This window comes from Tamandua tetradactyla, chromosome 8 (genome assembly GCF_023851605.1).
Source record: "Tamandua tetradactyla isolate mTamTet1 chromosome 8, mTamTet1.pri, whole genome shotgun sequence".
Taxonomy (NCBI): Eukaryota; Metazoa; Chordata; class Mammalia; order Pilosa; family Myrmecophagidae; genus Tamandua; species Tamandua tetradactyla.
The window spans coordinates 38,904,819-38,926,491 of NC_135334.1; the positions used below are offsets into that span (position 1 = coordinate 38,904,819).

General features: G+C 36.8%; 1 protein-coding gene across 2 annotated transcripts in view; it reads right to left on the reverse strand.

The window, feature by feature from the left end:
* The window catches only part of DYNC2H1 (dynein cytoplasmic 2 heavy chain 1), a 522,264-nt gene that overhangs the window by 432,692 nt on the left and 67,899 nt on the right, over positions 1-21,673 (reverse strand). For both annotated transcript variants that reach the window (XM_077113112.1, XM_077113111.1), the window contains exons 15-19: positions 21,196-21,294; positions 19,973-20,112; positions 19,661-19,889; positions 18,574-18,701; positions 13,404-13,519 (exon numbers count right to left, since the gene is read on the reverse strand). In XM_077113112.1, the coding sequence (XP_076969227.1) occupies positions 13,404-13,519; positions 18,574-18,701; positions 19,661-19,889; positions 19,973-20,112; positions 21,196-21,294 (712 nt within the window). The remainder of the gene's footprint in view (positions 1-13,403; positions 13,520-18,573; positions 18,702-19,660; positions 19,890-19,972; positions 20,113-21,195; positions 21,295-21,673) is intronic.

Here is a 21,673-nt window from a genome sequence, read left to right on the forward strand (position 1 = left end):
AATAAACTAATTAAGGTAATTAAATGCCTAGATGCCAGCAAAAAATAACAAATCACACAAGGAAAACTGAAGATATGGCCCAGTCAGAGGAACAATCCAACAACTCAAATGACATACAGGAGCTGAAACAATTAATTCAGAATATACAAACAGACATGGAAAACCTCATCAAAAACCAAATCAATGAATTGAGGGAAGATATAAAGAAGGCAAGGAATGAACAAAAAGAAGAAACTGAAAGTCTGAAAAAACAAATCACAGAACTTATGGGAATGAAACGCACAGCAGAAGAGATGAAAAAAACAATGGAAACATACAATGGCAGATTTCAAGAGATAGAACATAGGATTAGTGAACTGGAGGACAGAACATCTGAAATCTGGCAAGAAAAAGAAAATATAGGGAAAAATGGAAACATATGAGCAGGGACTCAGGGAATTGAAAGACAATATGAAGCGCACGAATATACGTGTTGTGGGTGTCCCAGAAGGAGAAGAGAAGGGAAAAGGAGGAGAAAAACTAATGGAGGAAATTATCACTGAAAATTTCCCAACTCTTATGACTTAAAATTACACATCCAAGAAGTGCAGCATACCCCAAAGAGAATAGATCCAAATAGACGTACTCCAAGACATTTACTAATCAGAATGTCAGAGGTCAAAGAGAAAGAGAGAATCTTGAAAGTAGCAAGAGAAAAGTAATACATCACATACAAGGGAAGCCCCATATTACTATGTGCAGATCTCTCAGCAGAAACCATGGAGGCAAGAAGACAGTGGGATAATATATTCAAACTACTAAAAGAGAAAAACTGCCAAAGGAAGAATTCTATATCCAGCAAAACTGTCCTTCAAAAATGAGAGAGAAATTAAAACATTTTCAGACAAAAAATCACTGAGAGAATTTGTGACCAAGAGACCAGCTCTGCAAGAAATACTAAAGGGAGCACTAGAGACAGATATGAAGACAGAAGAGAGAGGTGTGGAGAAGAGTATAGAAAGGAAGACTATGAGTAAAGGTAAAAAGAAGGAAAATTAGATATGACATATAAAATCCAAAAGGCAAAATAGTAGAAGAAAGAACTACCCATGCAGTAATAACACTGAATGTTAATGGATTAAACTCTCCAATCAAAAGACATAGTCTGGCAGAATGGATTAAAAAACAAGACCCATCTATATGCTGTCTCTACTCAAAGGACATGAGAGCAAGGACACAAACAGACATTTGCACACCAATGTTTACAGCACCATTATTTACAATTACCAAGAGATGGAAACAGCCAAAATGTCCATCAACGGATGGGTGGCTAAACAAACTATGGCATATACATAAGATGGAATATTATGCAGCTGTAAGACAGAATAAAATTACGAAGTATTTAACAACAAGGATGGACCTTAAGGACATTATGCTGAGTGTGATTAGCCAAAAACAAAAGGACAAACACTGTATGGTCTCACTGATATGAACTGACATTAGTGAATAAACTTGGAATATTTCGTTGGTAACAGAGATCATCAGGACATAGAAATAGGGTAAGATACTGGGTAACTGGAGCTGAAAGGATTCAGATTGTGCAACACGACTGAATATAAAAACTCAGAAATGGACAGCACAACACTACCTAACTGTAATACAATTATGTTAAAACACTGAATGAAGCTGAATGTGAGAATGATAGAGGGAGGAGGGCTGGGGGCATAAATGAAATCACAAAGAAAGATAGACAATAAAGATTGAGATGGTATAATCTAAAATAAAATAAAATAAAAAATAAAAAGAAGAAAGATACAAGTGCTCAAGAAAATGCAGAGAGAGGCATGTATCTATTCACTATTGGAAGGAAGTACAGTGGTGCAGCCCATCTGGAGGGCAGTGTTGTGGTTCCACAGGGCTAAGTATAGGTTTGTCATATGATGCAGCAACCCTTTATTAGGTATATACTTGGAAGAACTGAAAGCAGGGACAGGAATGGACAGTTGCACACTGGTGTTTATGATGGCTGTATTCACGACTCGAAATGGATGGAGGTGGCCTAAGGGTACATCGACTGAGGAATGCAAGGGGGATCGTTGTTATATACATATAATGGACGACTGAGAGACTGCAAGAAGGAATGAAGTTGTGAGGTATGAAACTAGATGAATGAAGATTGAGGGCAGTAAGTTCAATGAAATGTCAGAAACAAAAAGATAAATATTATGATACCCCACTCATATGGACTAACTATAATATACAAACTCAGAGAATTAAAGTTGAAAGCAAGGGTTATCAGGTAGGGGTCCATAGTAAAGATTTCTAGATTGTAAGCTCTTATAGCAGTCATATCTATTACCAAGTTGTAAATGTTATTTCTAAATCCTGAGATGCTGAGCTATTTGTGTATAACCTTATGGTTTCCTGGAACATCCAGTATTTGTGTGAAATGTGAGACTCAGAGTTAGAGCTCTGCAGATATGAAAGTCAGCTTTACCCCATACAGCAACTATTAAAAAAAGTTGATCAGACTTCAACTAGAGATATGAATGAAGGTGATCTGGATAAGACTAAGATAAATCAGAATATCGGACAAAGGATGATATCGTCCATATTTTTAAAACTTCAATTTCTGCATGAGACTAAAGGAAGAGATGTTTACTTGGTGCGAAATTTGTGTTTTAGGTAGCACACTATCTGGTTTGGCTCATATGGTCAGTTTATTCGAGTACCATGATTGCATGGTATCTTGAATAGGGAGAGAGATACTGTTGGTTTGTACAGGTTAGTGTGAAGCCTCTGTACATTGCAGAGTAATTTGGGCAGGGAATAAAACAAGTATTTGCAAAGTCCCTTCAGGGGATAAAGGAGAAAATATTAAACTCCTCCAACTGGGAAATTTCTGATATTCTTGCAAGCAGTGGGGAAAGCCAATTTAATAGGTTGAGCCCTCAATCTTGATGCTCACTACTACAAAACTCCTACAATACAGAAGCTAAGCCTACCGTTCTAGTCTGCCAAAGCTGCCAGAATGCAACACACCAGAGATGGATTGGCTTTTAATAAAAGGGGATTTATTTAGTTAAAGATGTATAGTTCTTCAGAGGAAAGGCAGCTAACTTTCATCTAAGGTTCTCTCTTACATGGGAAGGCACAGGAGTATTTCTGCTGGCCTTCTCTCCAGGCTTCTGAGTTCCAACAGCTTTCCCTGGGGTGATTCCTTTGTGCATCTCCATAGGTCTGGGCTGAGCTGCGAGTGCTGAGATGAGGTATGCTAAGCTGCTTGAGTTGTGCTGCATAGAGCTCTCTCTTTTTAAGCTTTCCATGAATTAAATTAAACATCCCTCATTGTGGAAGGCACTCCCCATAGAGAATGAAGATATAACTAGTCATAGATGAGTTTCACAGGCTGATTCAAATTCAGCCCAACAGAACTAGTCACCATCACCTAGTCAAGTTGACATCTGAACCTAACTACCACACCAACTTATAACTATGCCTAAGAATCAAACTGAGAACCTCTCTTGTTGCTCAACTATGGTATCTCTAAGCCATTTTGGCAGGTAAACTCACTGCTCTCCTTCTACGTGAGACATGACTCACAGGGAGATAAATCTCCCTGGTAACATAGGACATGATTGCTGAGGATGAGCCTGAACCTAGCATCATGGGCTTAAGAAAGCCTTCTTAAGCAAAATGAGGAAGAAAAATGAAGCAAAGTTTCAGGGAATGAGAAATTTCAAATAGAGTCAAGAGGTCATTCTGGAGTTCATTCTTATGCATTATATAGATAAATCTTTAGTGGTTTAGAATAGCTAGAAAGAAATACCTGAAACTGCTGAACTGTAATCCAGTAGCCTTGTGTACTGAAGATGATACATAACTACTTAACTTTTACAGTGTGACCATGAGATTGTAAAACCTTGTAGCTGACATATCTTTTATTCTGTGTATGAAAAGATGAGTAAAAAAATAAGGACAAAAATTAAACAAATAATAGGGGGGTCAGGGGTATGGGATGTTTTGGGTATCCTTTTATTTTTATTTTTGTTCTTATTCTTATTCCGGGAGCCCTCAGAAGTTCACAGACAGGGAGGCAGGTACAATGAAGGAAGTTAAGCCATGCTCCTTGAACATGCCATACCCACGTGCCCATACCCTCCAACCCCCTCATCCCACCCTCCTGTTCCCCATGCCATGACCCCCCCACTCACCCCAGGTGCTCCACGCAGCCCACAAACCCCACAATCTGCCTCCCATGGCATCCTACCTCAGTGTCCCTCACACTGTACCCTGCCCACGCACTGCAAGAACTGCCCGAGCTGTACCCTGATCCCATGGTTCCTCACTGTCCACCCACAACCACAACCCAATACCAGTATAGCATCACCGCCTTGTGCCTAGCCCTGTGCCATGTCTCGCCCCCACCTGGTGCACCCTGCCTCATGTCCCACTCCATGCCCATCCCACAAATAGAAAACCACAGGTTGCAACTGCCCCGAACGCAGGGGGAAATCAACTTCCAAAGTAACCCTATCAAGATATTAAACGGAGACTTCCGGAGAAGATGGCGGCTTTGTAGGGTGCACGCATCTTACTTCCTCCTCCAGAACAACTACTAGATAACTAGAATCAGTACAGAACAGCTCCCGGAGCCGCGACACAGACCAGACACACAGTGTACCCCAATCTGGGATGACTGGACCAGCTGGGAGACTCCACTGCAGTGAGGTTGCCAAGTGACACACGCTTTCCCGGGCCACGGCGGCTGGGGGCCGGAGCCCCTCCCTCCCTCCCTCCTTCCCGGGCCGGCTGGGAGCCTTGGATCGGCGGTTTCACGGGCCGTGGCGGCCGGAGCCCCTCCCACACGCGTGGCTTCCCGGGCCGGCTAGGAGCCTCGCATCAGCGGTTTCCCGGGCCGCAGCGCCCCTCCCACACACGCGGCTTCCCGGGCTGGCTGGGAGTCTCGGATTGGTGGTTCCCCAAGCCGCGGCAGCCGGCAACCGGAGTCCCTCCCACACACGCAGCTTCCCGGGTCGGCTGGGAGCCTTGGATCAGCGGTTCCCTGGGCCATGGCAACTGGAGCCCCTCCCACACATGCGGCTTCCCGGGCTGGCTGGGAGGCTCGGATCAGCGGTTCCCCAAGCCGCGGCACCCTTCCCACACACACGGCTTTCCAGGCCGGCTGAGAGCCTCGGATCAGCGGTTCCTCAAGCCGCGGCGGCCGGCAACTGGAGCCCCTCCCACACACGCGGCTTCCCGGGCCGGCTGGGAGCCTCGGATCAGCAGTTCCCCAAGCCACGGCAGCCGGTGCCCCTCCCCCACAGGCGACTTCCCGGAGGGAAAGGAAAGAGTCTCCAACAGTAGTAGAGACTGATCCCAAGCTACCACCAATAGTGGAATTAATGAACAACTTCTAACTACTAAAAATAGGCCCTCAGTTCAGGTGACACTGATCAAGGCAGAAGTCTCCTATTGGGCTAACTGAAAAAGAGGAAAGGGGGCGAAACAGAGCCTCTGCAGCTGTTTCTATGGAGGCTTGGTTGCCTCTGGGCTCAGCGCTGGGATTACACAGGTTGCAACTGCCCCGAACACAGAAACAGGTTGCTTTCAGGGCTCTCTACCACCTGAACCTTCCCCGCAGGAGGGATGAAACGCAACACAGGTGGAATCCCTCTCTCAAGGAATTCAGATCCCAGGACTTGACAATTTGAAGCCATTAAAACCAACCTACAATCTTTTCTCTGTCTCCACCACACACTCATCAGCGAGAGTCTTCCAAAGTTAAAGGAGCCACAACATCTTTTGCTGGTGGGACCCACAGACAGTCAAGAACCATATACTGGGCAGGATAAGAAAAACAGAGTCCAGAGACTTCACAGGAAAGTCTTTCAACCTGCTGGGTCCCACACTCAGGGAAATCTGATTAAATGCCCAGACGCCAGCAAAAAATAACAAATCACACCAGGAATACTGAAGATATGGCCCAGTCAAAGGAACAAACCAATAGCTCAAATGAGATACAGGAGCTGAGACAACTAATGCAGAATATACGAACACAAATGGAAAACCTCTCCAAAAACCAAATCAATAAATTGAGGGAGGACATGAAGAAGGCATGGGATGAACAAAAAGAAGAAATGGAAAGTCTGAAAAAACAAATCACAGAACTTATGGGAATGAAAGATACAGTAGAAAAGATGAAAAAAAACAATGGAAACCTACAATGGTAGATTTAAAGAGACAGAGGCTAGAATTAGTGATCTGGAGGATGGAACATCTGATATCCAAAAAGAAACAGAAATTATAGGGAAAAGAATGGAAAAAATTGAGGAGCTCAGGGGATTGAATGATAACATGAAGTGCACAAATATACGTGTTGTGGGTGTCCCAGAAGGAGAAGAGAAGGGAAAAGGAGGAGAAAAACTAATGGAAGAAATTATCACTGAAAATTTCCCAACTCTTAGGAAAGACCTAAAATTACAGATCCAAGAAGTGCAGCGCACCCCAAAGAGAATAGATCCAAATAGGCATTCTCCAAGACACATACTTTTTAGAATGTCAGAGGTCAAAGAAAAAGAGAGGATCTTGAAAGCAGCAAGAGAAAAACAATCCATCACATACAAGGGAAACCCAATAAGACTATGTGTTGATTTTTCAGCAGAAACCATGGAAGCAAGAAGACAGTGGGATGATATATTTAAATTACTAAAAGAGAAAAACTGCCAACCAAGACTTCTATATCCAGCAAAACTGTCCTTCAAAAATGAGGGAGAAATTAAAACATTCTCACACAAAAAGTCACTGAGAGAATTTGTGACCAAGAGACCAGCTCTGCAAGAAATACTAAAGGGAGCACTAAAGTCAGATACGAAAAGACAGAAGAGAGAGGTATGGAGAAGAGTGCAGAAAGAAGGAAAATCAGATATGATATATATAATATAAAAGGCAAAATAATAGAGGAAATATTACCCAAACAGTAATAACACTAAATATTAATGGACTGAATTCCCCAATCAAAAGACATAGACTGGCAGAATGGATTAAAAAACAGGATCCTTCTATATGCTGTCTACAGGAAACACATCTTAGACCCAAAGATAAACATAGGCTGAAAGTGAAAGGTTGGGAAAAGATATTTCATGCAAATAACAACCAGAAAAGAGCAGGAGTAGCTATACTAATATCCAACAAATTAGACTTCAAATGTAAAACAGTGAAAAGAGACAAAGAAGGATACTATCTACTAATAAAAGGAACAATTAAACAAGAAGACATAACAAACATAAATATTTACGCACCGAATCAGAATGCCCCAAAATACGTGAGGAATACACTGCAATTACTAAGGGAAATAGACACATCTACCATAATAGTTGGAGACTTCAATTCGCCACTCTCATCAATGGATAGAACATCTAGACAGAGGATCAATAAAGAAACTGAGAATTTGAATATTACAATAAATGAGCTAGACTTAACAGACATTTATAGGACATTACACCCCACAACAGCAGGATACATCTTTTTCTCAAGTGCTCATGGATCATTCTCAAAGATAGACCATATGCTGGGTCACAAAGCAAGTCTCAACAAATTTAAAAAGATTGAAATCATACACAACACTTTCTCGGATCATAAAGAAATGAAGTTGAAAATCAATAATAGGCACAGTGCCAGAAAATTCACAAATACATGGAGGCTCAACAACACATTCTTAAACAACCAGTGGGTCAAGGAAGAAATTACAAGAGAAATTAGTAAATATCTCGAGGTGAATGAAAATGAGAACACAACATATCAAAACCTATGGGACGCAGCAAAGGCAGTGCTAAGAGGGAAATTTATTGCCCTAAATGCCTTTATCAGAAAAGAAGAAAGGGCAAAAATTCGGGAATTAACTGTCCACTTGGAAGAACTGGAGAAAGAACAGCAAACTAACCTCAAAGCAAGCAAAGGAAAGAAATAACAAAGATTAGAGCAGAAATAAATGAAATTGAAAACATGAAAACAATAGAGAAAATCAATAAGACCAGAAGTTGGTTCTATGAGAAAATCAACAAGATTGATGGGCCCTTAGCAAGAATGACTAAAAGAAGAAGAGAGAGGACGCAAATAAATAAGATCAGAAATGGAAGAGGAGAAATAACCACTGACCTCACAGAAATAACAGGATACTATGAACAACTTTACGCTAATAAATACAGCAATGTAGATGAAATGGACAAGTTCCTAGAAAGGCATGAACAACCAACTTTGACTCAAGAAGAAAAAGACGACCTCAACAAACCAATCACAAGTAAAGAAATTGAATCAGTCATTCAAAAGCTTCCCAAAAGAAAAGTCCAGGACCAGACGGCTTCACATGTGAATTCTATCAAACATTCCAGAAAGAATTAGTACCAACTCTGTTCAAACTCTTCAAAAAAATCAAAGTGGAGGGAAACCTACCTAATTCATTCTATGAAGCCAACATCACCCTCATTCCAAAACCAGGCAAAGATATTACAAAAAAAGAAAACTACAGACCAATCTCTCTAATGAATATAGATGCAAAAATCCTCAACAAAATTCTAGCAAATCGAATCCAGCAACACATTAAAAGAATTATACATCAGGACCAAGTAGGATTCATCCCAGGTATGCAAGGATGGTTCAACATAAGAAAATCAATTAATGTAATACACCATATCAACAAATCAAAGCAGAAAAATCACATGATCATCTCAATTGATGCAGAGAAGGCATTTGACAAGATTCAACATCCTTTCCTGTTGAAAACACTTCAAAGGACAGGAATACAAGGAAACTTCCTTAAAATGATAGAGGGAATATATGAAAAACCCACAGCTAATATCATCTTCAATGGGGAAAAATTGAAAACTTTCCCCCTAAGATCAGAAACAAGACAATGATGTCCATTATCACCACTATTATTCAACATCGTGTTGGAGGTTCTAGCCAGAGCAATTAGACAAGAAAAAAAAATACAAGGCATCAAAATTGGAAAGGAAGAAGTAAAACTATCACTGTTTGCAGACGATATGATACTATATGTCGAAAACCCGGAAAAATCCACAACGAAACTCCTAGAGCTAATAAATGAGTACAGCAAAGTAGCAGGTACAAGATCAACATTCAAAAATCTGTAGTGTTTCTATACACTAGCAATAAACAAGCTGAGGGGGAAATCAAGAAATGAATTCCATTTACAATTGCAACTAAAACCATAAAATACTTCGGAATAAATTTAACTAAATAGACAAAAGACCTATACAAAGAAAACTACAAAAAACTGTTAAAAGAAATCACAGAAGACCTAAATAGATGGAAAGGCATACCGTGTTCATCGATTGGAAGACTAAATATAGTTAAGATGTCAATCCTACCTAAATTGATTTACAGATTCAATGCAATACCAATCAAAATCCCAAAAACTTATTTTTCAGAAATAGAAAAACCAATAAGCAAATTTATCTGGAAGGGCAGGGTGCCCCGAATTGCTAAAAGTATCTTGAGGAAAAAAAACGAAGCTGGAGGTCTCAAGCTGCCGGACTTCAAGGCATATTATGAAGCCACAGTGGTCAAAACAGCATGGTACTGGCATAAAAATAGATATATCAACCAATGGAATCGAATAGAGTGCTCAGATATAGACCCTCTCATCTATGGACATTTGATCTTTGATAAGGCAGTCAAGCCAACTCACCTGGGACAGAACTGTCTCTTCAATAAATGGTGCCTAGAGAACTGGATATCCATGTGCAAAAGAAAGAAAGAGGACCCGTATCTCACACCCTATACAAAAGTTAACTCAAAATGGATCAAAGATCTAAACATTAGGTCTAAGACCATAAAACAGTTAGAGGAAAATGTAGGGAGATATCTTATGAATCTTACAACTGGAGGCGGTTTTATGGACCTTAAACCTAAAGCAAGAGCACTGAAGAAAGAAAGAAAGAAATGGGAGCTCCTCAAAATTAAACACTTTTGTGCATCAAAGAACTTCATCAAGAAAGTAGAAAGACAGCCTACACAATGGGAGACAATATTTGGAAACGACATATCAGATAAAGGTCTAGTATCCAGAATTTATAAAGAGATTGTTCAACTAAACAACAAAAAGACAGCCAACCCAATTACAAAATGGGAAAAAGACTTGAACAGACACCTACCAGAAGAGGAAATACGGATGGCCAAGAGGCACATGAAGAGATGCTCAATGTCCCTGGCCATTAGAGAAATGCAAATCAAAACCACAATGAGATATCATCTCACACCCACCAGAATGGCCACTATCAACAAAACAGAAAATGACAAGTGCTGGAGAGGATGTGAAGAAAGAGGCACACTTATCCACTGTTGGTGGGAATGTCAAATGGTGCAACCAATGTGGAAGGCAGTTTGGCGGTTCCTCAAAAAACTGAATACAGAATTGCCATACGACCCAGCAATACCATTGCTAGGTATCTACTCAAAGGACTTAAGGGTAAAGACACAAACGGACATTTGCACACTAATGTTTATAGCAGCATTATTTACAATTGCAAAGAGATGGAAACAGCCAAAATGTCCATCAACAGACGAGTGGCTAAACAAACTGGTATATACATACGATGGAATATTATGCAACTTTAAGACAGGATAAACTTATGAAGCATGTAATAACATGGATGGACCTAGAGAACATTATGCTGAGTGAGTCTAGCCAAAAACTAAAGGATAAATACTGTATGGTCCCACTGATGTGAGCCAACATTAGAGAATAAACTTGGAATATGTCATTGGTAACAGAGACCAGCAGGAGTTAGAAACAGGGTAAGATAATGGGTAATTGGAGCTGAAGGGATACAGACTGTGCAACAGGACTAGATACAAAAACTCAAAAATCGACAGCACAATACTACCTAATTGTAATTATGTTAAAACACTGAATGAAGCTGCATCTGAGCTATAGTTTTTTTGTGTTTGTTTGTTTGTCTGTGTTTGTTTTTTTTCCTTTTTTCTTTTTTATATTTTTTATTTTTTATTTTTATTATTATTTTTATTTTTTTCTCTATATTATCATTCTATATCTTTTTCTGTTGTTTTGCTAGTTCTTTTCCTAAATCGATGCAAATGTACTAAGTAATGATGATCATACATCTATGTGATGATATTAAGAATTACTGATTGCATATGTAGAATGGAATGATTTCTAAATGTTGTGTTAGTTAATTTTTTTAATTAATAAAAAAATTCATTGGATGCCTAATGACATAATGAAGATCAAGAAGACACTAGAAAAGCATAAAGAAGAATCTGAGAGAAAAGACAGAAAAACAGCACATATCACAGAAATGAAAGATACTGTAGACCAAATAAAATATATACTACAGACACACAACAGCAAATTTGAAGAGACAAAAGAAAGAATAAGAGAACCAGAGGTTAGGACAATTGAATTTGAATGCACGAAAGAATAATGGACAAAACTGAATTGCATTTCACAGAAATGATGGGCAACATGAAGCGCACAAATATAAGAAACATCAATGTTCAACAAGGAGAAGAGAAAAAGGCTAGGAATGCCAGTTGAGGAGATAATAGGGGAAAACTTCCCAAGTCTTATAAAAGCCACAAATATGCAAATTAAAGAAACTCATGAACACCAAATAAAATAAATTCAAATAAGCCTATTCCAAGACACATACTAATCAGTCTCTCAAATGTTAAAGAAAAGCAGAAAATCCTGAACGCAGCAAGAGAAAAATGACTCACCACATACAAAGGAAATCACATAAAATTGAGTTCAGACTATTCAAAAGGCACTACAGAGGCAAGAAGGCAGTGGTATGATACATTTAAGATCTTAAAAGAGAAGGACTTTAGCCAAGAATCACTCTCCAGCCAAGCTGTCCTTGAAAAGTGAGAGAGATGTTAAAATTTTCACAGACTGACAAAGGCTGAGAGAACTTGTCAACAAGAGACCACCCTACAAGAAATACTAAAGGGAGTTCTGGCTGCTGCAAAAAAACAAAAGACAGAAGAGGGAGAGCTAGAGGAGGACACAGAATTGACGACTACCAGCAAGGGTAACTTAAAGGATAAAAAGGGAAAGAGGGAAAAGAATATACAAATCTGACAAATAAAATCCAAAATAAGATGGTAAGATTTAAGAAATGCAAGTTAACAGACTAAATTCACTAATCAAAAGATATCGATTGGCAGAATGGATTAAGAAATATGATCCATCTATACGCTGCTTACAAGAGACTCATCCTACCCAAGGAATATGACTGCTGAATTATTATATTGAAATTTCTTTGAGTCTCCAGTGTCTTGGAGAAACTAGAAAGAAAAACCTAAAATTGTGGAACTGTAACCCATACCAAATTTTGAAATCTGTTCTATAATTATTGAGGTGTGCTCTGAAATTTATTGTTTTGTATATGTTATTTTTCACACACACAGAAAAGATATAAATCCAATCCTCAGTGTCAACAGTAAGAGAGCATAAGGGACTAAGGGGTTTTGGATTTTTTATTTTTTAGAGTAATGAACTAGTTCTAAAATTGACTATGGTGATGAATATATAATTCTGTATTTCAGGCAAGCCACAGATTGTACACTTTGGATGGATTCCATGGTGCATGAATATTGCTTTAAAAAAAAAAAAAAGGAATGAAGTCATGATTCATGCGACAACATGGATGAACCTTGAGGATATTATGCTGAGTAAAATAAGCCAGATACAAATAAATATTGTATGATCTCACTGATCTGAAGAAATTGTAAGTAAACTCTTGGAGTTAGGATATAGATTACCAGAGGATAGTTTGGGGTTAGAGTTAATGCTTAATTTGTCCAGAATTTCTATTTAGGTTGGCTGTAAAGATTTGGAAATGGAAGATAGTGATGGTATCCACTATATTCCATTACTGTGAATATAATCAACAGCACTGAATTATACAGGTGAATGTGGTTAAAGGGGGAAACTTTAGGTCTTAGATGTTACTAAAATAAAAATTAAAAGAAAGCACAGAACTGTATAACAGTGAACCTTAACTGTAGATGGACTATAATTTACAGTACAAATATAAGAATGTTTTTACATGAATTATAGCAAATGTACAACACTTGCTAAGTGTTAATAATAGGCTGGTATATGGAGAAAATACATGTAATTTTGGGGGGACAATAATAAATAGCACTATTTTTATAATTTTTCACTAATTGTAACAAAGGTAACTAATGTTAAGAAACAATAAGTTCACTTACAAAAAGTGCTATCAATTGTAACAAATGTTCCTCACAAATGCAATGATGGTGGTGGGGTGGTGTATGGGAATCCTGTATTTTATTCATAATTGGTCAGTAAACCCACAACTTCTCTAAAATAAAATTTCAAAATTAAAATTAAAGTTAAAAAAAAAAACATTTACCCTGGATGGACTTCCTCAAAGAAAGAACAAGTAAATCAAACAGCTTCTGGATGAGATCATCAATCACAGTCTTCACAGGGTTGCAATTAACATTTAAACAATCCACCTTGACAGCACTGAAAAATGTCAATAGACATATTTTAAGATGAAAAGATTAGAGTAAAAGAGTCTCATTATAAAATTACAATGATTTTGAATAATATATTTCACATCCTGAGTTAAAATATTGTGATCTTTTAAATGTTTCCATTTCATTTATTTCAAAATGTCCTATTATTTTTAATCACAAAAGTGTGGTTAAAAAATAGGACATTTTGAATTACTAAGGTATCAATATGAATATTTTAAAATAAACACTCTAGTTACCATAGCATAAAATTTGTTTACTTCACTGTATATAAAATAAATTCATTATCCCGCATATGAATATGAATAAGAGAAAGAAAATAAAAACAGAAAGTGAATATAGGTTATTAAAGCATGAAAATAAAACAGTTGGTATTTACCAATTTATACTGATCAAATTGACAGAACTTTAATGAATCACTAATTCTTATCTTCAATTGTATAGGCAAAAGGAATATTCTTAGAAGTGTTGGTGGGACTATAAAATAATGTAACCTTTGTGAATTGCAATTTAGAAATAGGTATCAAATAATTTTAAAATATATATATTATTTGTCTTAATAATTACATCTTTAGAAATTATCCTAAAGGAGTTTTCAAGATTTATATACAAGTATCTTTATCAAAACATTAAATATAACAGCAAAAAGCTAGAAACAAACTAAATATAAAAATGGCTAAATAAATTATTATTAATCCATTCAGTGGGATATTGTAGACACATTAAAAATTAATTCTATTATTGAGGAGTAGGTAATAACATGGCAAGATACTAACAAAATTGTGTTTGAAAAAACAGCAGGATCAATATGATCCAAACTTTGTAATATATGTATAAACATGTTCAAAACCATCAAATATTAACAGTGATTGTCTTTGTACTTTTCTATATTTTAAAAAAGTTATAAAATTTATAAAATGAACATGCATCTATTTTTAAGAAAATTAATTCTTGGCATGGTCCACTTAAAATTGTAATTTCCAAGCAAAGAGAAGTTCAACCAGCCTCACTCATCTGTGGAAAATCTCATACTGATTTTAAAGTATACAAAGTTCAAGAAAAAAAATCTGGAAATTTTGGTCTGAAAGATTATTGAGAAAGCTACTTGCCCTTTTTAAAGAATACAGCCAGGTGATATTCTCAGGAAGCAATGTTTATGTCAAATGGTTACAGTTCCATGCTAAAAAATTAAATTTTCTTTTAAAGCTTTATTTGTTTATTTTGAATCACCCACTAGTAGTTATATAAGTTTAAATTCCAGTTCATAACCACCAAAAGGTAAGAGCCTGATATATTAAGTTACATGATTTCTGAAATCCTGATACATAAGGAGTCATGACTTCTGATACTTGATATATGAAGGCAGATGATTTTGAAAACATAAAAAAATAATTATACCGTATTTTGCTGATGAATTAACATAAACAACTAAACCAAAGAAGTTGTACTCACTGACTGTGGGCAAAACTGCATTCATCTTTCAATTGAAATACTGATATCCAACTGAATTTCCATTAACCACAGATAGAATGGGAAGATGTCCCAGTAGAATATCAAAGATGCCTACCCAAAAATCATTTCCTCACTACAGAATCTGAAATACACCAATATGACTCTTCTTAACATATCTTCTAAAAGGAACCCTTAAAATAAATGTGTGTGTGTCCCTGTGCATTAACTTACATGGATAAAGGTTAATTTATCAGCAAGAAGCAAGGATATGAAAAACGGAATACAGGACAGGAATACTGTTTTTGTTTTGTTTAGTCTTGACAGGGAAGGTGTTCTAGTTTATATGCTGTCGGAATGCAATATATCAGAAATGGAGTGGCTTTTTAAAAGGGAAATTTAATAAGCTGTAAGTTTACAGTTCTAAGCCTATAAAAATGTCCAAACTAAAGCATCCATGGAAGGATACCCTAATACAAGGAAGGCCAATGGGTCAGGAACACCTCTGTCAGCTGGGTGGCTGTCATCTGCTGGTCCTTGGCTCCACTGCTTTCAGCCTCTGTTTCTACAGGGGTTCCTCACTTCACTTCTCTGCGGCTGGCTTTCATATCTTGGCTTCCTTTGGCTCTGTCCAGGTTCTGACTTGCTTAACATCTCATGATGATGTATGCTGGGCTCTAAGCATTTCCAAACATCCGTGTCTTTGTTCTCTGAAGTTTCCGTTCTCCAAGCATCTAGATCTACTTTCTCTGTCAGCTCTTAAGCTTCTGTCATTTCTGGCCCTCTCTAAAATGCTTCCTCTTTTAAAGGATTTAAGTAAACTTATCAAGACCCACCTGGAATGGGTGGGAGTCACATCTCCATCTAATCAACGGTCACACCCACAACTGGATGTATCACTTCTCTGTGGGGATAATCTAATCAAAAGATTCCAGTCTAAGTTATTGAATCAGGATTAAAAGAAACAGCTGCTCCCACAAGATCAAAGCAGGATTAAAATGTGGCTTTTCTGGGGTACATAATATTTTCAAACCAGCACAAAAGGATAAATAGGAAAGCTGTTGCCCATAAAAGACAAAAGTAGTAGTGGTAGCAGTATACACCCTTGAGCAGTGAGGTGGCAGAATAAAGTCAAAGAATAATTGACAAGAGATCAATGGCAGGGCCCAACAAAGAAGGGAATCTCCCCACACACATTCTATAAAAGCACCCTTTTTTTTCGACTTCAAATTTGTGTTAATGGTACTACCATTATCACAATCATCCAAGCTCAAACCCTCCAGTGATTTGCCTCTTCTCTGTCCCTCACTTCTCATGTCCCTCCAATAAATAAAATCTCTCAATTCTCAAAATATTTCCTCCTTTCCATTTTGAGTACCAAACACTTAACTCAATTAATTATTACTTTTGGACCACTTCAGAAAAGCATCTCTGCCTCCAGGATCTCTTTATTCTACACTTACAACATGTTATTTCCAATTAACTTCTCTAATGTACAGCTTTGATATTGGCACACACCTATTCAGAAACCTGAAATAGCTAACCATTCTAAATAAATAAAATTCAAGTTCTCTATTTTGGAATTTAAGGTTTGTGTTAGTTTGCAAGCTGCTGGATTGCAATATACCAGAACTGGAACAGCTTTTAAGCAGGGGAGTTTAATAAGTTGCACGTTTACAGTTTTAAGGCCATGAAAATGTTCAAACTAAGGCATCCAGGGAAAGATATCTTAAATCAAGGAAGGCCAATAGGTCAGGAACACTTCTGTCAGCTGGGTAGTCAAGTGGCTGGCATCTACTGATCCCTTGCTCCTTGGGTCCATTGCTTTCAGCCTCTGTTCCTGTGGAGGATCCTCAGTTTGGTTCTCCGGGGCTGCCTTTCATCTTTTGGCTTCCCTTGGCTCTCTCCAGATTCTGGTTTGCTTAACATCTCATGATGTTAAGCTTCTGGGCTCCAAGCATCTCCAAATATCCATGTCTCTGTTTTCCACATGTCAACATCTGTGTCAGATCTCCTCTGAAGTTTCTGTTGGCTCTTTTGTTTCTGAGGCTTCTGTCATTTCTGGCTCTCTCTAAAATGTTTCTCTTTTAAAGGATTCCAGTAAACTGATCAAGACCCACCTTGAATGGGAGGAATCATATCTCCATCTAGGTCATACTCACAGTTTGATTAGATAATCTCCACACCTCCATGGAGATCAACAAATCAAAAGTTTCTAACCTACAGTACTAAATCAGGTTAAAACAAAGAGCTACTCCCTAAAAACTGGATCAGAATTAAAACACGGCTTTTCTAGGGTACATAAATTTACAAACCAGCACAAAGCTCTTCCAAATTTATACTTTATCTTTCCCTCTCCAGGATCATCTTCCTATAGTCCCTAATAAAACATTAATTCTGATCAGATTCTCAAATAATCAACTCTATATTTTTGTCATACAATTCCCTCTTGTGAGAGGCTCTGTTCTAACCTCCATTCTCATTTTTACCTGTCAAATTCCTAGTTCAAGAGTTACTATCTTAATGAAACCTTTCCTGATTTTGCCCTAAATGGATAGGATGTGTTCATCTTCTGAATCCTTGTACTCTAGTTCAATCTTCAGTATGGAATATAGACTATTCTATCTGGTATTAATAGAAATAATTAAGAATTAACATTTATTGGGAACTGTAGCAGTATTCTACATAAAATTACTCATTTAATCACTAAAATTATATGAGATAAATACTATTTGTTATAACTATTTCAAAGTTGATAAACTGAGGATCACAGAGTCTAAATGGTTGTCCATGTCACAGCTGGTAAGAGTCATTTAATTCCAGAGCCCACACTTAACTCCGGTTGTGCTTGACTTAATCATCCAATCTATTTGATTTATTGTACTACCAGAGACTAAGCAACTCGACCTCAGGTACAATGTCATCATCTTTTTATGACCCTCCAGCAGAAGGCTTTGCAAGTTATGAATGCTCACCAAATATTTGTTAAAGAAATGAACAAATGAATTAATACAAGTGATGTTATCATTTGTAAGAAATATACGCACATTTAAACAAGGCCCTTTATATAACTTATCACATCAAATATTTCCAGTGATGGGAATTTCAGATAGTAACAAGATCTATTCTCAAGTAGCTGGGCTATGATATATCCCCCAGAAGATTTCATTCACATTTAGGACAATACCTAAATAAAACACTATGTTGTGTTTTTCCCAGGGAATAAAAAGAAGCAGAACAGTACAGAAGCAGAGTCGAATATCATTATCATTATATTCTTTAGGATGCCTTTAGCACAGCTTCTGATCATACTTATACTGTAGCTATACATATCAAAAATCAGACCCTCACACCAGATCTGGACAGGAGTCTTTTACTCTAATCTATTCTACCAAAATGAGTCTCAGCTAGCAGATCCTCTAGAAGAGAAATTTATTTTATTCTCTGCAATGCTCTGCTCAGACAGTACTCAAAAATGATAGTTGAGATCTAGAAGAAGTTGGAAACTGGCTTAACTTCAACACCAAGAAGTATCCTTACTACCTCATGGCAAAAACTGTCATTGTACATAAGTATTACATTAACCTCCAATACCTTGGAAGTCGTTCTACTTCTTTCCCTTTTATTTTCAGTGCTTTAAAATTTTTCTCCCAATCGTGTACAGTAAAGAGATGTTTTTCCACAAGAACTTCCATATCAACTTGTCCAATCACAATCCATTCCTATTTAAATAATGAAAACATATTATTAAAGAAAAATAACTTAAGCTAATATTTAAAAGATCAGGACCCAACTATTAAGATCAACAAAAGAGAGCAAAAAAGGGATATTCAAGTAAATTTCTATTTAATAATGGGATATAATAATTACTGCATAATATTCTAAGAATGAATAGCATAAAGTAACATGGATTATTGATAAAACATAACATAAATAAACTAATACGGAAAATGCAGTGATCATAAAAAATGTTTTAAGAGACAGTAAAAACCCTTCTTTAGATTCTCCTCTCAAATTGGATGTATACAACCTACAAAGGCAGAATCACTTCTATAAAGTGATTTAGATTTGCAGGATACAAATCCAAAAGTATCCAGATTCACTCAACTAATTCTAAAAATCCATACTGCAAAAAGCAATGCAGTATTGTTAAGGAATGGCCACTTCAGTGATATGTCTCAAATATATATATATATATATCCCAATTTCTTTAACAACTGAAGGCTTCCTTCCATGGATCGCTCTTGAGCCGAAGAATTAAAAGAAGGAAATATTTTCTTGAGGGGAATTAATTAAAATCGGCACGACAGAATCTTATCACATTTCAGATTGATACAATTAAAAGCTTAAAAAAAGGGTACACCAGTGGTTCAGCAGTAGAATGCTTGTCTGCCATGAGGGAGACCTAGGTTCAATGCCTGGATCGTGTACCCAAAAAATAAAGTTTAAAAAAACTAGTTTCTCAATCTTATAGAGTACTCAAAGACAAAAAAAAAGAAAAATCTGTCTTTTTTTCCTTCTGAGGATAAATCTAGGTTGTGGAATCCTCAACTCTGGCTCTCCCATTTAACCATATTTTTTATTTTATGCCATACAAAATAAACTATAAATTTGTATATTTAATGTTAATATAGCCAACTAGATGAAATATGACAAAAGGATGGAAAATTACGTTCTATACCTTATGTTGGTGTAAAACAGCTGACAACCTTCTAAACAGATCTTCTGCTTTGCTGAAAATAGTTAGAAATCCACTCGCATTTCTATCAATCATAATAGAAAAAATAGATTCATCTCCTGCCTCGCCAACTCCCTTAAACTGATTTGGAATGCTGATGAATCTTTTCATTTCTCTATAATATTTAGCCCGGATTTCTTCAAAGGGAGGCCTGAATTGCAATCTTCCTTGTCTAAAATTAAATAAATAACTTTAAAGTACAAATTATTTGAAAATTATAAATTAAAAATTAAATTAGAGGTTAAAAAGTCTTACTTGTAAGTTAAGTCTATATTTATTTCTGGCAGATTCTCATTAAGTGCTTCCAATCCAATCTGATACTGATGTTCCAAAGCTTTGTATAGTTGATGATTCCAGTGCTGCTTCCATGCATGCATGTCACTTGCTTGAAATCCCTAATATGTTACATTCAAATTTTAAATCATTTAAAAATTAGGGGTAGAATAGAGTTTTCATTTATACTTTCACATTACATAAAGCACAAGTGTAAGCAAAAACCTTATTTTAAATAAGCCTCTTAAAACATGCATCTTCTTAACTGCCACTTCCAGTTTGAGAGTTTTTATTTAATCAAATATGAAAAGGACCTCTGGACCTCTAATCTTAAGGTCCAGAACTTTCTAACATAAATGTATGCTTATGTATTTATCTTTCTTACACCTAAAGATCAGTAAAAATTTAAAATCAAGTTAATTTATAATTGGAGTTTACACTTATACTTCACGATGCTGGGGAAAAAAGTAATAAGAACAATGTTTATTTTTCCTACTAAGTATAATTCTTCTCTTTCCTTCCTACTTCCTATATATTCCACTGCTTATTTTAAACCAGAGAAATGTGAAAGGTTAGAATGCTCAGAATTGTTTACCCACTTTTGCCTTCATACAACCATAAATACATCGATTCTAATATTTAGCTTTTGCCTTTATCTTAAAGTTCTAGGAACTGAAAAATATATGTAAATGTGCAAGATACCTAACTCATATTCAACTAAGATCCCATTACCACCTACTATGAGGCAGGCACTGTGCTAGTCACTTTTACATATATCATGTCTTATATCAAAATGTGCAGAGAACTGAAATTTTACAAAAAAGAAAGAAAAAACTGATCTAGAATTAATTCAATCATTAGACTTCTGCTTAAATTTTACTTTGTCTCTAGAGATGTCACAATCACATAAAAGAGAACAAAAAAACAAAAAAAGAGGTATTTAAGTGTCAGGTCAGGAAACCTACAAATTCTGAATTGAGGGATCTGACATTACATAAGAGAAATAAAAACTTATTTTCATTGTTTTAAATGTAAATGTGTTGTTAATTTATGGTCTTAACATGTAATTTAGTTGAAGAATTCTAAAGTTATGAATTTACTAGTAAATCTACAAAGATAACATTCATGAACATCTCAAATTCATACATTCACATTCTGATGAGATCATATTTCAAAGCATAGACACAAAGTAGAACATACTCTACCTGTGCCTCTACACTTGCTAAACCAGTTCTCAATTCTTGTAGTCCATCCTTCCAACGCTGCTGCTGCCGAAGCAGATCAATATTCATAAGAACTACCACCTGTTAAAAATGAGAGCATATTCTTTCTCTGTGGAAATAATACCTACCTAACTTTACCCAGCAATTGGACTGGCTTTTGTTCTTTAGCCTATGCTAGCTCAGAACTATCCTATTTACCAGATGCTAACCCAGTTCCTTTCTCCTCCTTTACAGCGTTCTTCTGACCAAAACGTGTATTTCCTCTCCTAATTCCTCTTTTACTAGGTACCACACTTGCAGCCATCAGACTCAGTGTAGGAGGAGTTGTTACCAGCCACCAAGTCCACGACAACCTCTCCTTAGAGCTCACACATAGTGTAGAATCCACTGCATGAACTCTAGGCCTTCTCGGGACCCAAACAGAATCCCTAGCAGCAGTGGTGCTCCAAAACAAACGAGG